The sequence below is a fragment of the Psammomys obesus genome, unplaced genomic scaffold, assembly GCF_907164565.1.
Source record: "Psammomys obesus unplaced genomic scaffold, mPsaObe1.curated_primary_1811, whole genome shotgun sequence".
Lineage (NCBI taxonomy): Eukaryota > Metazoa > Chordata > Mammalia > Rodentia > Muridae > Psammomys > Psammomys obesus.
Window position 1 is genome coordinate 153530 of NW_026585687.1, and position 15039 is coordinate 168568.

General features: G+C 39.8%; 1 protein-coding gene across 1 annotated transcript; it reads right to left on the reverse strand.

The window, feature by feature from the left end:
• Positions 1 to 1280: 1280 nt before the first annotated feature.
• Positions 1281 to 3736, reverse strand: Nap1l2 (nucleosome assembly protein 1 like 2). Its single transcript, XM_055592002.1, has one exon. The coding sequence runs from the start codon at positions 3378 to 3380 to the stop codon at positions 2001 to 2003; it is 1380 nt and encodes a 459-aa protein (XP_055447977.1). The 5' UTR covers positions 3381 to 3736; the 3' UTR covers positions 1281 to 2000.
• Between the last annotated feature and the right edge of the window lie 11303 nt (positions 3737 to 15039).

Genomic DNA, 15039 nt, shown 5'->3' on the forward strand with positions numbered 1-15039 from the left:
GGCACAAGAAAAAGGAACTAATAGTGGTGGTATAAGTTTGGGGGTGGGAGTAAATTTCAAAGCCAGCATTAATCATTGTGAAAAGTGTGCGGCTGTCTGTATTTACAAGCTGCACATTGGCAGAATCTCTCGTTTCTTTATAGGAGGTTGTTTTTCTACATACTTCCATTTATTGCAATTCCAAAGAAAAGCACCAGAACATCTATTATTATATTTGGGAGAAGGACTTGATTTTGAAAGTCTTATCTGGAATGGAATAGAAAAAGGCAAAGCTTTTCTTTTCTGCCTTGGTTGAACCAGACAGAAGGAAGAAAAATAGGCAGGGCTAGAAACTTACCTCTCTGGACCACAGTTTGAAGCAGGAGGCATGTTCAATAGTGGATAGAAGACTAAGTCACAGCAGGCCTTTTGTACTACTTAGATTCAGTGACATCTCACCACTGAAGATGGAAGCGTGGGTAGGCAGCAATAACAAAACTGAGTTAGCATTTCCTTGCCACTCACAGCTTCTTTTTTATTATTTCATAATTTTTTTCTTTATTAATTACACATTATTCACTTAGTATCCCCCTGTGGTTCCCTCCCTCCTCCCATCCCAATCCCTCCCTTCCTCCTTCCTCTGCATGCATGCCCCTCCCCAAGTCCACTGATAGGGGAGGTCTTCTTTTCCTTCCTTCTGATCCTAGTCAATTAGGTCTCATCAGGGCCACTCACAGCTTCTATGTGACATGAAAGTGACCAAGAAGGTCCCTTATCCTAGGGAGATAGATGTGATTCTCCATAGAATTTATCAAAAGAAGTCAAACATCTGACCAGCTAGATCCCACTGTCCCCAGTCAATACTTCCCTCCAGTGTCATAAGGTGATATATACAAGTGACACTGTAGAAGGATAGATAAGAAATTTAAAATATAGACTAGCACTTACATTATTGGGCAGTAATGAATTTATTGGATTAATTAAAATTAAGGATTTTGTTTCCCTGCAAGCCAATCTGGAGATTAAAATTAGATAAGTTATAAATAATTTTAGAATATGACTGTTAGACAGTGTTGGTAAATTTGCATATATATGTAAACACATACCAAAAGAACTATAGAAAATAAATTAAAATATTAACAGTGTTTATCTGGTGAAGTAAGAAAATGGCTTTTGATTTTAATGTATATTAATATTTTTTATATGTGTCTTCCAATGAACATACTTCCTTTATAGTTAAAATGTTTAATTTTTAAAACATAAAACATCATAAAATTTTTATTTATTTTATTTTTCAGTGAATGAACAGAATATGAAATATGTTTTCAGGAATGGTGAAGTATCCATTTCAATGAATGATTAAATATACTATAAAAGAAAAGTATACACTATAATCACAGTTTACACAATTACACAGATCAATATTTGCAGCTTTTGAAAATACACTAACTCACACTTCAATGGTAAACAGTAATTTCAATACAACTGAGGTTTATTATTTATCACAGTTACATACAATCAGGAGCCTTGCACAAGCTGTTAGCAATAATAAATATGATTTTGCCTGGAATTCTCAACTATATGCAGGCCTCTTAGGCATTAAATTTTTTAAATTCTACTGTATTTTTACTGCAAAATAAAGCCTATTGGGTAAAGCACTAAGAAAATAAGGGGAAACAGCAAAACACTCTTAAGTGGGTTACCAATATTTTCTTTGTAAACAAATAATCTCATGTAGTACATCTAATCTAATAATATCCACAGCCACAGATTAATAGCTACATGGCACAAGGACTTCAGAAGACTTATACTACCCACTATATTAATGTGTTTAATCATTTATTACAGTCTGCATGCCCTGAAAACATCATAGCACTATAATGCAAGGTCACATTAATTAGTATTTGAATTTTTAAAGTGGCATGACAGGAAAAAATACAGAACCCAAGACTATGATTAACTGCTTACATCTTCAGTAACTGCATGTAAGGGCAGCTAATTTCAGAAGCATCTACTCTGTTTTAGCGATCAATATCTTCTACCATTGCCTCAAGATTTTTGCAACAGGCTTTCACCTCCTCAATTGCAGCCATCCAATCATCATAAATAATCTTGTCATAAATTTCATCATTAACTTCCCTAACTACACCCTCCTGCTGAGATTCAAGTGCATCTCCTGAGAAAAACAGCACTGATCTCGGAATTATGTAAGTACGCAAATTATGACCAAGTAAAAAATCATCATTTTCATCCCCTCCGTTTAAGTTGATCCCATGAGGAGAGAAGAAATGGAAGAAAGAGTCCTTGGGAAAATCTTCAGTCACGGTTCGGACTGTTCCCCAGACGCGATGCCTCTGTTTTTTCTTGATGGTTCTCATAGTGACGTTCTTCCCTTCATTCCAATCTATGTCGCAGCCAGTGGCATACTCAATGGCAGTTCCCCTATAGGGGTGGGGATCATAGCACGCAAGCTTGGACTTCAGCACATAAGTCTTTGTCAACAGCTCATTTTTAAAATACTCATTGGGTTTGAAGTGAAATTCAAGCGTGAAGCTGAGAGGCTCACCGGGTTCCGAAAGCTTCACTTTAATATCTGTCAGCAGCCTCAGAATGGGCTCGTCATACTTCTTAATCAAAGGAGTGAGTGCTTCAACGTTTTTTAAAACAGTCAGCCAAAAATCCGGAATTCCCTTAGGATCTTCTTCGTTAGTCTCTTCTCCTCCGTTGGCTCCAGTGCTGTCATCTTCCTCCTCCTCTTCATCGTCATCATCATAATCATAATAACAGTCCTCATAGCCGTCATCTTCATCCACGTATTCATGCACCATGCCCTCTTCGTTGCCGTTCGTCTCTTCCTCCTCATCCATCTCCTCCTCAAAATAGTCCTCACAGTCTGATTTATATTCACATTCCTCTTCTGTGGGTTCATAGACTGCATTGATGATCTGACGTCTTTTTTCCAGTAAGGGTTGATACATTTCAGCAAACTTCCTTTCAATGTCATGAAATTCCCTCAGGAATTTCGATTCCAAATGAGCTGCTCTTGTTTGAAGCTTTTTAAGAGCTAACACGCGGTATTTAACTTTCACCGGGAGACTTTCAACGAAGTCGGTATCTAAAAGATAACCGATAAGTCCTTTTGGACGGTCTGAGTCTGAGTCATCAGCATCCTTGCTTTTCTCACCATCTTCCCCAGACCCTGCAGCAGCCTCATCACCTTTTCCCTCTTCCGGGACTCCAGCAGCCGCGGCTCCTTCACCGCCTTCCCCGCTAACTCCAGACTCAGCGGAGGCACCTTCACTGGGGTCCTGACTTTCCCCGGGCCCTTCCGCCATTACCTGGCTAGCAAGCTCTTCTTGGTTGCATTCAGACAGTTCCTTCTGTTCGGCTGACTCAGCCATTGTTTTCAAAAGATCGCCTGCACTTATGGTGGCTAAGCCCGCAGATCAGGAGACCTGACCTACGCAGGAAGACTCACCAGTATAGCAGATGCGCGGTGGCTGGTGGCTGGTGGCAGGACGGAGATGGACCAAGAGACAGCCTCGGCCGCGGGACTGCTGAAGTGATGACAGGCAGGAGACGATGCTGAAGCTGGGATGGCGGGATGGAAGGCGGGCGGTCTCGGCAGAGACTCAGGGCCGCCGATGGCTGCTGTGATGGCTGCTGCGGTGGACCCTGAAGGAGCAGGCTCGAGACTGCAGAAAGCCGCAGTGGGCAGACCTGCGCAAGCAGCTGCTCCAGCCACTGCAGGGGGTGGGGGCGGGGTTAAAAAAACCTGGTGCCGCAGTATGATTACGCAGTTGTCTCCTGGCTTTTTTTTTCAAGTGTATGCAGCTTGCTGCGTCACCCCTTCCCTCCCAGAACTCTTCACTAATCTCATTTGTCAGGCTGCAATGATTGACAAATCCTGAGCCAGTAAATTAGTAGATGAATCAAGTTTCCGACTCCACTTGACTTCCCAGGTTCTCTAATAGGGCTGATTCGTTCACCTATGGCTCATCTTCCACCCTTATAACTTGTGAAATTTTGCAGAAATGCTGTATCATTCATTCAGTTTTTCAACTGATACTATAATTTCAAAAGAGCTATATGAAAACAGTGACCGGGAATGAAAAAACAAACAAACAAACAAAAAAACTGGCAAGGCACCCACTCATTTTAAGTCTATTTCTTTGATTATAAACTGAGGCTCTAGGGAAGAGAGGAAGGTGGTGGAGGAGCTCACAAAGTGATTCTTTGAGATTTAAAAATACTGAAAATAAGCATAGGAAGCTTTTGGATGATGTAACTGACAATGGCTGAAATATCCTGTAGTTTGATTTTCTGTATTTTTCACAGCCTGTATATGGCTTTAAATTTTCAGATTTTCCAACTTAAAATCATACACTGTGAAAAAAAAACACAGGCTAACTAAAAAATTCTCATGATATTTCCTAGTGAAGAAGAGATGACAGATGAGCAAAGGTGAAACATTGGTCCTGTGTGTGTGTGTGTGTGTGTGTGTGTGTGTGTGTGTGTGTTCATGTATCTATTAAAGCCTGTGTAGAGAAGCCAGCTATATGACTGGTGAGCTTATAGGACAATAGCCGCAGTCCTAACTAGACTTCCCACTTTCGCTTTTGTGATGTTGCTTTAGCATGTAATTTTGTCCTTAAAAACAACAAAACAAAAGCCATTGGGATTTTAACAAAGAAAAACCAAATGTAAAGTACTATTTTGTTTGACATTTTGAAGTTTATTGGAAATAATACAAATCTCAGCACTAAAGAGATAGCTAAATAAATGATAGGATACTCATTAAACAGAATGCTATGCAATAAATCCAAATTTCCTCTAGGTGATGTCCCAGTGGATAAAGGGGCTTGCTACACAAGCCTGGCAAACTGAGTTTGCTTCCTAAACCCACGCAAATGTTAGAGAGAACTGACTCTATACAGTCGCCACCTGGCCTCTGCACATGCTTCTTAGAATTCACTACCCACAACAACAAATACAATTTTCAAAAATCGTTTTTAAAGATTATCAGTATAGTCAATTTTGGAAGGAAAGCCCAAACCATAACTAGATACAATTCCATATCTACTAAGAGAACTTAAAATACAGAAAATAGCAAGTTGTGGCGAGAGTCAGGACAGCGGAAATCGTTATAGCAACACCTCAAAGCATTAAACCATGATGATAATGTGAGCTGGCAATTCCACTTCTGGATATATATTGAAAAAGTTGAAAGCAGTCTCAGGTGTTCACACACCAGTGTCCACAGCAGCACATTCATATTAGCAAAAAGTTGGAACCAAAGCTGGGGAGATGGCTTAGCAGTTTAAAGCACTTATTACTCTGCCAGAGGAACCAGGTTTACTCTGCCAGAGGAACCAGGTTTGGTTCTCAACATCCACATGGCACATACAACTACCTGTAACTATGGTTACAGGTGATCAGACTTTCGCTTTTAACCTCTGCATGCACCAGACACACATTCTTTACATGTGGGTAAAACGTACATCTAAAAACTTTTTTTTAAGTCAGAAATAGACCAAATGTCTAGTGATGGATCAATAGAGAAAAAAAATGTTGATAATTTCTGTCACTGTGTTGCATTATCTTTTAATGCCTACTAAAATAGTGTTTTTGAACCCTATTTGATAATAAAATACTGTTCTGAATTTTGATAAGACTGATTTTACCATTTTTTTTGTGTATAGATGTATATAGGTTCAAGTACACATGAATGCATAGAGAGAGAGAGAGAGAGATCAGAGGTAAACATCAGATGTCTTCCTCAATTACTCTCTACTTAGTTTTTGAAAAGGGTCTCTTACTGGACCTCGAGCTCACTGATTCAGCTAGACTTGTCAGCCAGCTAGCTCCAAGGATCCTCCTGTGTCTTGCTTCCCCAGACCTCGGATAACAGGTGCACTGCAGCAGCTGACATTCATGTGGATAGCTGGAGATATGAACATAGATCCTCCTGTTAGAGCAGCAGGCACTTTATTGACTGTACTAGCTCCCCGGCCCAGTTTTGTTATTTTTAGTGGACTATGTTTAACGTCATAGGTAAGAAACCCCCATGTAATCTAAAGAATCAAAGACTTCCGGCATGCTGTTCTTAAAAAACAGATATGAAGACCCATAACCAAACCTTCAGCAGAATGCAGGGAATCATATGAAAGAAAAGGGAGTTAGTATGACCTGGAGAGGACAGGAACTCCACAAGGACCAAATATATCTGGGCACAGGGGTCTTTTCCGAGACTCTTTCTCCAAACAAGGACCATGCATGGATATAATCTAGAGCCCCTGCTCAGGTATAGTCCATGGTAGCTCAGTATCCAAGTGGGTTCTCTAGTAAGGGGAACAGGGACTATTTCTGACATGAACTCAATGGCTAGCTCTTAAATCTCCTGAGGGAGGGGCAGCCTTGCTAGGCCACAGAAAAGGACATTGCAGCCAGTCCTGAAGGGGAGGGTGGTCAAAGAGCCAGCCACTGAGTTCATGTCAGAGACAGTTCCTGTTCCCTTTACTAGGAAACCCACTTGGATACTGAGCTGCCATGGGCCACATCTGAGCAGGGGTTCTAGGTTATATTCATGAATGGTCCTTAGTTGGAGTATCAGTCTCAGAAAAGACCCTGGGCCCAAATTTTTTGGTTCTGTTACTCTTGTTGTGTAGCTCCTGTCCTCTCCAGGTCCCACTATCTCCCCCTTCTTTCATAGGATTCCCTGCACTCTGCCCAAAGTTTGGTTAAGAGTCTCAGTCTATTTTTAATTTTTTAAAGCTATAATCTCTCTAAAGCACAGTGTCCTGAAGGTTCATTCAAACCATCACTATTAGCAGTGTTTTCTTCTATTTTAAAGCTAAAATATATTTCATTGTATGTATATAACTAGCTTTCTTTAACATTCACCTGTTGAAAAGTGCTTAAGTTACTCCATGTATATTGGAAATAACATTGTTAGAGAATGGGAAAACAACCATTTTTAGATCCTGTTTTCTTTCCCTTTGGAAGAAATAATAGGGTTTACAAATGAGTATTTTTAATAAAAACTTCATGCAGATTTCTAATCTTCCTGCCCTACATCTCTCTCCACTTTGGACTTGTCTGAGGTTGCATTTCACAAACAAGTGCTGTAACCTGCTTAAACTCTATAGGCCCTCTATTGAGACCTACTTTTGTTCTTAGCATAACTATGGCTCCTCTGTGAACACCTGCTGTAGCCTTTAGCATATCAGAAGCCATTTTGATCAAGTCTCCATTTTGATCATAAGGTGAAATTAAGTTCAAGTTCTCAGGCCCTGCATGCCTGAGACCAGGATACAATTCAATAGTTCAGTGCTTGCTGCTTAAAATAAAATAATAGATGATAGACACATGTTATGCTTGAAGAAAAGATCAGAACATCCTGCTATGTTCCTTATTCCTAGAAAGCTGGAAAGCCCCAAAGAGCTCCCCTATCCTAAATCCCAGCCAATCTGCTTAAGTGCTTTGTCTAGCTACCTAGATACAACACAATATACTTGGAACAAAATTGATTATGTTTAGTTAGTCAAAATGATGTCATGCTGCCCCCTCATTTCTTACACTTGATTACCTGGTTACGGTTTTTTGTACAGAAAACCTGCCTTAAAAAGAGACTGTCATCATAGCCTGGCTCCTGAGTCCAGAGTATGGTCCTGACCAATCTTTGTTCAACATTCAAAAAACTCCCATCAGTCTGTCTCGTATTCAAGTGGTCAGTGTGTGCATATTCTTGAACCCATGACACGGCAGCATATGAAATACTTTGAAATACTTTACAAGAAAAAGCATAGTTGGTACTGAAGAATAAGGAGCTTAGTCGTATAGTAAGGGTATTAGGAACAACAGCCGCTAGCTTGTTAGAAATGCATGAATGGCTGCCATAGGACCCGTGGTCTTTCAAAGAGCCAGGGAAATAAGAATGGCAGAAGCCTCGGAATGACTATTATAAGAAATGGTATGTTTCTGTGGAGTAAGCCTTGGGCAGAATAGGGAGACAGGTTCTTGTATTTTTATCAGACCACCCATGGATTAAAGCTAGACTTCAAAAACAACAGAAACAAAAGAATACCTACAAACTCATGAAAACAACTCTCTACTTAATTACCACTGGGTTGGGGAGCAAATAAAGAGAGAAATTAAAGACATCCTAGAAATTAATGAAAATGAAGGTTCATCATACCCAAACTTACAGGAAACAATGGAAGCAGTGCTAAGAGGAAGGTTCATAGCACTAAATGCCTTCATAAAGAAAGTGGAGAAGTCTCATACTAACATCTTAACAGCACACCTGAAAGCTCTAGAAAAAAAGGAAGCAAACACACCCAAGAGGAGTAGACGGCAGAAAATAATCAATCTCAGAGCTGATATCAATAACCTAGAAACAAAGAGAACAATACAAAGAATAAACAAAACCAAGAGCTGGTTTTTTGATAAAATCAACAAAATAGACAAACCCTTAGCCAAACTAACTAAAAGACAGAGGGACACTATCCAAAATAAAATCAGAAATGAAAAGGAGGATATAACAAAAGACACTGAGGAAATCCAAAGAATAGTTAGATTGTACTTCAAAATCCTGTTTGTCACAAAATTGGAAAATCTAAATGAAGTGAATGATATTCTTGATAGACACCATTTACTAAAGTTAAATCAAGATCAGTTAACAATTTAAATAAACCTATGTCCCCTAAAGAAATAAAAGCAGTCATCAAAATCCTCCCAACCAAAGCCCTGGGCAGATGGTTTTAGCACAGAATTCTACCAGACTTTCAGAGAGGATTACCAATGCTCCACAAAACAGAAACAGAAGGAACATTGCCAACCTCATTCTATGAGGCTGCAGTCACCCTGATACCTAAACCTCACACAGACCCAACAAAGAAAATTTCAGACCCATTTCCCTTATGAACATTGATGCAAAAATACTCAATAAAATACTTACAACCGAATCCAGGAACACATAAAAAAAAAATCATCCACTATGATCAAGTAGTCTTCATCCTAGGAATGCAGGGATGATCAACACTTCACAATAGCCACAAATAATATAACATCTTGGTGTAACTCTAACCAAGCAAGTAAAAGACCTGTATAACAAGAACTTCAAGTCTCTGAAGAAAGAAATTGAAGAAGATTTTAAAAGATGGAAAGACCTCCCAGGCTCATGGATTTAAAGGATTAACAGTAAAAATGGCCATCCTGAGAAAAGCCATCTACAAATTCAAATGCAGTTTTCATCAAAATTCCACCATAATTCTTTACAGACCTGGAAAGAGCATATGGAAAAATAAAAGACCCAAGATAGCCAAAACAACTGAGTACAATCAAAGAACTTCTGGTGATATCAACATTCCTGTTTTCAAGCTATACTACAGAGCAATAGTAATAAAAAACTACATGGTATTGGCATAGAAACAGACAAATTTGATCAGTGGAACTGAATTGAACACCCAAAAATAAAACCACACTCCTGTGGGCACTTGATTTTCAACAAAGAAGACAAAACCATACAATGGAAAAAAGAAAGAATCCTCAACAAATAGTGTTGATCTAACTGGATATCTGTATGTAGAAAAATACAAATAGACTCATATTTATCACCCTACACAAAAATCAAGTCCAAGTGGATCAAAGATCTTTACATAAAACCAGAGACTCTAAATTTGTTAGAAGACAAAAGTGGAGAAAAATCTAGAACTCATTGGCAGAGGAGACAACTTCCTGAGAGAATACCAACAGCACAGGTTCTGATATCAACACTTAATAAATGGGATCTCATGAAACTCTGAAGCTTCTATAAGGCAAAGGACACTGTCAATAGAACAAAACAGCAGCCTACAGATTGGGAAGAGATCTTCAACAACCCTACATCAGACAGAGGGCTAATATCCAAAATATCCAAAGCATTTAAGAAACTAAACATCAACAAATCAAATAATCCAATTAAAATTGGGGTACAGGGCTAAATTGATAATTCACAACAGAGGAATCTTGAATGGCTGAGAATAACTTAAAGAAATGTTCAATGTCCTTAGTCCTCAGAGAAACACAAATCAAAATGACTCTAAGATTCCATCTTATACCTGTCAAAATGGCTAAGATCAAAAACTCAAGTGACAACACATGCTGACAAGGATGTGGAGAAACGAGAACACTTCTCCATTGCTGGTGGGAGTGCAAACTTGTACAGCTTCTCTGGAAATCAATCTGGCACTTTCTCAGAAATCTGGGAATAGTTCTACCTCAAGACTCAACTATTCCACTCCTAGGCATATACCCTAAAGTTGCTCCACTATGCAATAAGGACATTTGCTCAATTATGTTCATAGCACCTTTATTCATAATAGCCAGAAACTAGAAACAATCTAGATGTCTCTCAACCAAAGAATGGATAAATTGTGACACATTTACAGAATGGAATATTACTCAGCTATTAAAAACAAGGAAATCATGAAATTTGCAGGCAAATGGTGGGAACTAGGAAAGATCTTCCTGAGTAAGATGCACATGGTATGTATTCATTTATACATGGATATTCGACCTATAGTACAGGATATCCATACTACAATCCACAGACCCAAAGAAGTTAAGGAACAAGGAGAGCCCAAAGGAGGGTACCAGAATGTCACTCAGAAGGGGAAATAGAATATACCGCAGAGTGAATGAAGTGCAAGAGATGAAATAGGGATGGAAACAAAGGTGGGGATCAGATGTGGGGAGAATAGGGATGGAAGGTGAGAGGACTGGAAACAAAAAGGAACACTGGGGGGGGAGGCATCTCTTTGTCAGGCTGGAGGCCTGTGACAGGATCCTGGGAGGATGTGGGTGTGATTCTAGCTGAGACTCCTAACATAGGGGTGAGGGGCTGGACATGAAGACTGAATTGACCACCTCCTAACCAGGTAGGACTAGTGGAGGAAAGGGAACAACAATCCTCCCACAATACCGTTGATCCAAAAATTGCTCTGCCTACAAGAAGTGCAGGGATACAAAGACTGAGGGAAAGTCCAACCAAAAATGGGCCCAACCTGAGATCCACTCCACAGTAGAAAGCCAGCCCCTGATACTATTAATGATGCTCTGCTGTACTTGTAGACAGGAGCCTAACATGACTGTCCTCTGGGAGGCTCCATCCAGACAGATGCTGAGACTTTCACCCAAGCAGGGGGTGGAGCTCCAGGGCTCCAGTGGAAGTGTTGGGGGAAACAGAATGACAGGGAGAAGACAGAAACCTCACAAGAAGACCAAAAGAGACAACTAATCCAGACCCAAGGGGGTTTACAGAGACTGATATCAACTAAGGAGTATGCATGGTCTGGACCTAGGCCCCCTGCACATCTGTGGCCAATGGGCAGCTTGGTCTTCTTGTGGGTCACCTGGCAAGTGGAGAGGAGATGTTTCTAACATGGACTCTACTGCCTGCTTTTGGATCACCTCCTCCTCGTAAGGGTGCCTTGCCTGGTCTCAGGGGATGAGGACATGGTCAGTCCTGATGTGACTTGATTGCTAGGGAGGGTTGATACGGGGGGGGGAGGTCCCCTTTTCTGGAGGGAAATGGAGAATAAAAGGGGGAAGGAGGGAAGGACTGGGAGGAGAGGAGGGAGTCAGCAACCTTGGGATATAAAGTAAATAAACTGAAATGAAATAAAAATTTTAAAAAAACATACAATGTCATTGGCACAAAAACAGACATGTAGATCAACAGAACAAAATCAAAGACCCAAACATGTGCACACCCAACTCCAGACATTTAATATTTGATAAAGATGCCAAATCACATGCTGAAGAGAAGAAAGAATCTCCAACAAATGTTGCTGGAAAAACTGGATGCCCACATGCAAGAGAATGAAATTATTCCCCTATCTATCACCTTGCACAAAAGCAAACTCAAAATAGATCAAAGACCTAAACCTGAAACCTGGAAATCAGAAACTGCTAAAATCAACAACATAGGCAATATCTACTTGTTATAGATGTGTAAAAGGACTTCATGACTAGGACTCCATTGTCCCAGGACTTATGCCAACAATTGTCAACTGAGATTTCATGAAACTAAAAAGCTTCTTCTGCACAGCTAAAAGAACAATCGACCAGGTGAAGAGGAAGCCCACAGAACAGGGGAGAATCTTTGTTAGCTACACATGTGACAGAGGATTAATACCCAGAATCTTCAAAGAACTCAAAAACCAGGGTCAAATAATAAATGACCCATTTGAAAAATGGACCTAGAACCTGGTAAAGAGAAAGTTCTCAAAAGAAGAAAAAAAAACGGCAAAAATGGACAGTCATCATCCCTAGCAATTAGGAAAATACAAATCAAAACAGCTTTGAGATTTCATCTTTCCCAAGTTAGTTTCAAAGGTCAGTTGAACAACTGACAACAAATGTTGGAGGGGATGAAGGGGAAAAGAAACCTCTTTCATTGTTGTTAAGATTGCAAACTGTGCAGCCACTATGGAAATCAGAGTGGAGAACTCTCAAAGAACTAAAAATAAATGTACTACATGACCCAGCTATACCACTCCTTGGCATATGCTCAAAAGACTTGACATCTTACGCCACAGATACTTGCTTAGCCATATTCATTGCTGATCTTTTTATAATGGTTGGGAAATGGAAACACCCTAAATGTTCTACAAGCAACAAATGGATAATGAAAAGGTGGTCTATACACGATCTGAAATACTATTCAGTTGTAAAGAGAAATGAAATTATAAGCCTTGCAAATGAATGGATGGAACTAGAAAAGATCATATTGAATGAGGTAATCCAGACCCATCAAGACAAACATCCCATGTTCTCTCTTATTAGAGGCTCCTAGGACCAAATATTTAGGTGGGAGGACATACATAGCTTGTAGCAACTACAAAAACCAGGGAAATTAGATAGGACCATTGCCAAAGTAGATGGGCTGGGGAGCAATAGAGAGGGAAATAGGGTACATGTGATCTGATAAAGAATATGGTAAAAGGGCTTCTTAGGAGAAGGGAAGTAAATACAGAGGAAGGCTGGAGGTGGATAAAAGGAAATAACAGGACACAAGTGGTCTGAGTTTTTTTTATTACTTACACTTTATTCATTTTGTATCCCCCCATAAGCCCCTCCCTCCTCCCCTCCCGATCCCACCCTCGCTCCCCTTTCTGCATGCATGCCACTCCCCAAGTCCACTGATAGGGGAGGTTCTCCTCTTCTTTCTGATCTTAGTCTATCAGTTCTCATCAAAAGTGGCTGCATTGTCCTCTACCGTGGCCTGGTAAGGTTGCACCTTCCTCAGGGGGAGGTGATCAAAGAGCAGGCCAATCAGATTATGTCAGAGGCAGTCCCTCTTCCCATTACTATGGAACCCACTTGGACACTGAACTGCCATGGGCTACATCTGTGCAGGGGTTCTAGGTTATCTCCACAAATAGTCCTTGGTTGGAGTATGGGTCTCTGGGAAGTTCCCTGTGTTCAAATTATCTTGTTCTGTTGCTCTGCTTGTGGAGTTCCCGTCCCCTCCAGCTCTTACTATTTCCCACTTCTTACATAAAATTCCATTCATTTTTTTTTAAATGGGAAAGGGGGACTCTGTAGGAAAGGGGGAAGGTGGTAAATACATGAGAAGGCAGGAGATGGGTAAAATAACAATATAGCTATCTGAAAAGGCCACAAGAAATACTGCTATTAACTATTTACCTAAAAAACTACAATATATATAATTTTATACAGAAATGTACATATATAGTTTAATGAACTTTTCTTATCTTGCCCAATGGGGCTTCCTCCAAGAGCCTAAGACCATGTAAGGAAAACCCCAATACCATACAAAAGAAACTCTCTTTTGGGTTGTTGACCAGGACTATGCAAGAGATGCCAAAGCATACAGAAACAGGGCCCAGAAACCCCTGAACAGGAATTGAGCTGAATGCTCCCGCCGGGATGACTAGCTTTTACAATACCAGAAGCTGTCATGCAACGTTCTAAAGGAGGAAAGCAACCAATAGTCCTACTCCGCCATGATACCTATGAACCACATTAACATAATGGCACAATCAACCTAAGAGTGACACAGTGGCATGGTGGTAACCAATAGCTCTATAATTGGACTCAAGACCCACTCAACAAAGGGGAAACCATGTTGGTACTTGAAACCTAGTTAACTAGTCGTGCTAGTGAAGTCAAGGATATTGGAAAAGAGCCAACATAATTCCAACAATACTCTAAACATTTTTCCTCATATACACAGATAAGTGTAGTCTTTACCCCTCATCAAGGAATCTTCTCTTCACAACAGATGGAGACCGTGACAGAAAACCTCAACCAATCAAAATACAGAGTTGTGCTGACCAAGATACATCTACAATAGGATACATCTACAATACAACCCCGACACCTAAGGCTCGGAGAACATTTTGGAAGAGGAGAAAAGATTGTAAAAGCCAGAGGATCAGGGCGTTTGATGTAAGGTTTTCTCTTAATAATGTTGGAAGTGACATCCATAAAAATTTCACCAATAGGACTTCCTGAATATGAACTAAACAAGGATAGCACCATCAGACATGCTTTTGGCAAAAAAAAAAAAAAAAGCACACAAGGCGTCAACCCTAAACAAAGAACTACAGGCAACTAAGGCAACTAAGCAATGCTGAGAAGAGGAGAAATGGTCTTCCCCAGTGAAGAGCACAATTACACGTTATCCAATATCAAGTGGTCCTTCCTAAAAACATATATACAAGCAACATTATGCAGACTGAGCAAGTTCTATTTAGGAATATATATGTGTATACATACATGCATGTAATAACATTTCATGAAAAAAATGAGGTCATGAATGGGAAAGAGAGCAAAGAAGAGTATATGACAGGATTTGAAGTACAGAAAGAAACAAGAGAAATGTAATTTTATTATGTCAAAACTAAAAATTTTTAAATGTATCTTTAGTAACAGTATTTGCTCTTAAAATATTCTTTGTGTAATGTTATTAAAGGTATTCTAGTTATCTTAGGATTGTTGTGTGGTATACCATTTTTCATTTTCAACAGAAACTAAAGCTTACCTTTTATA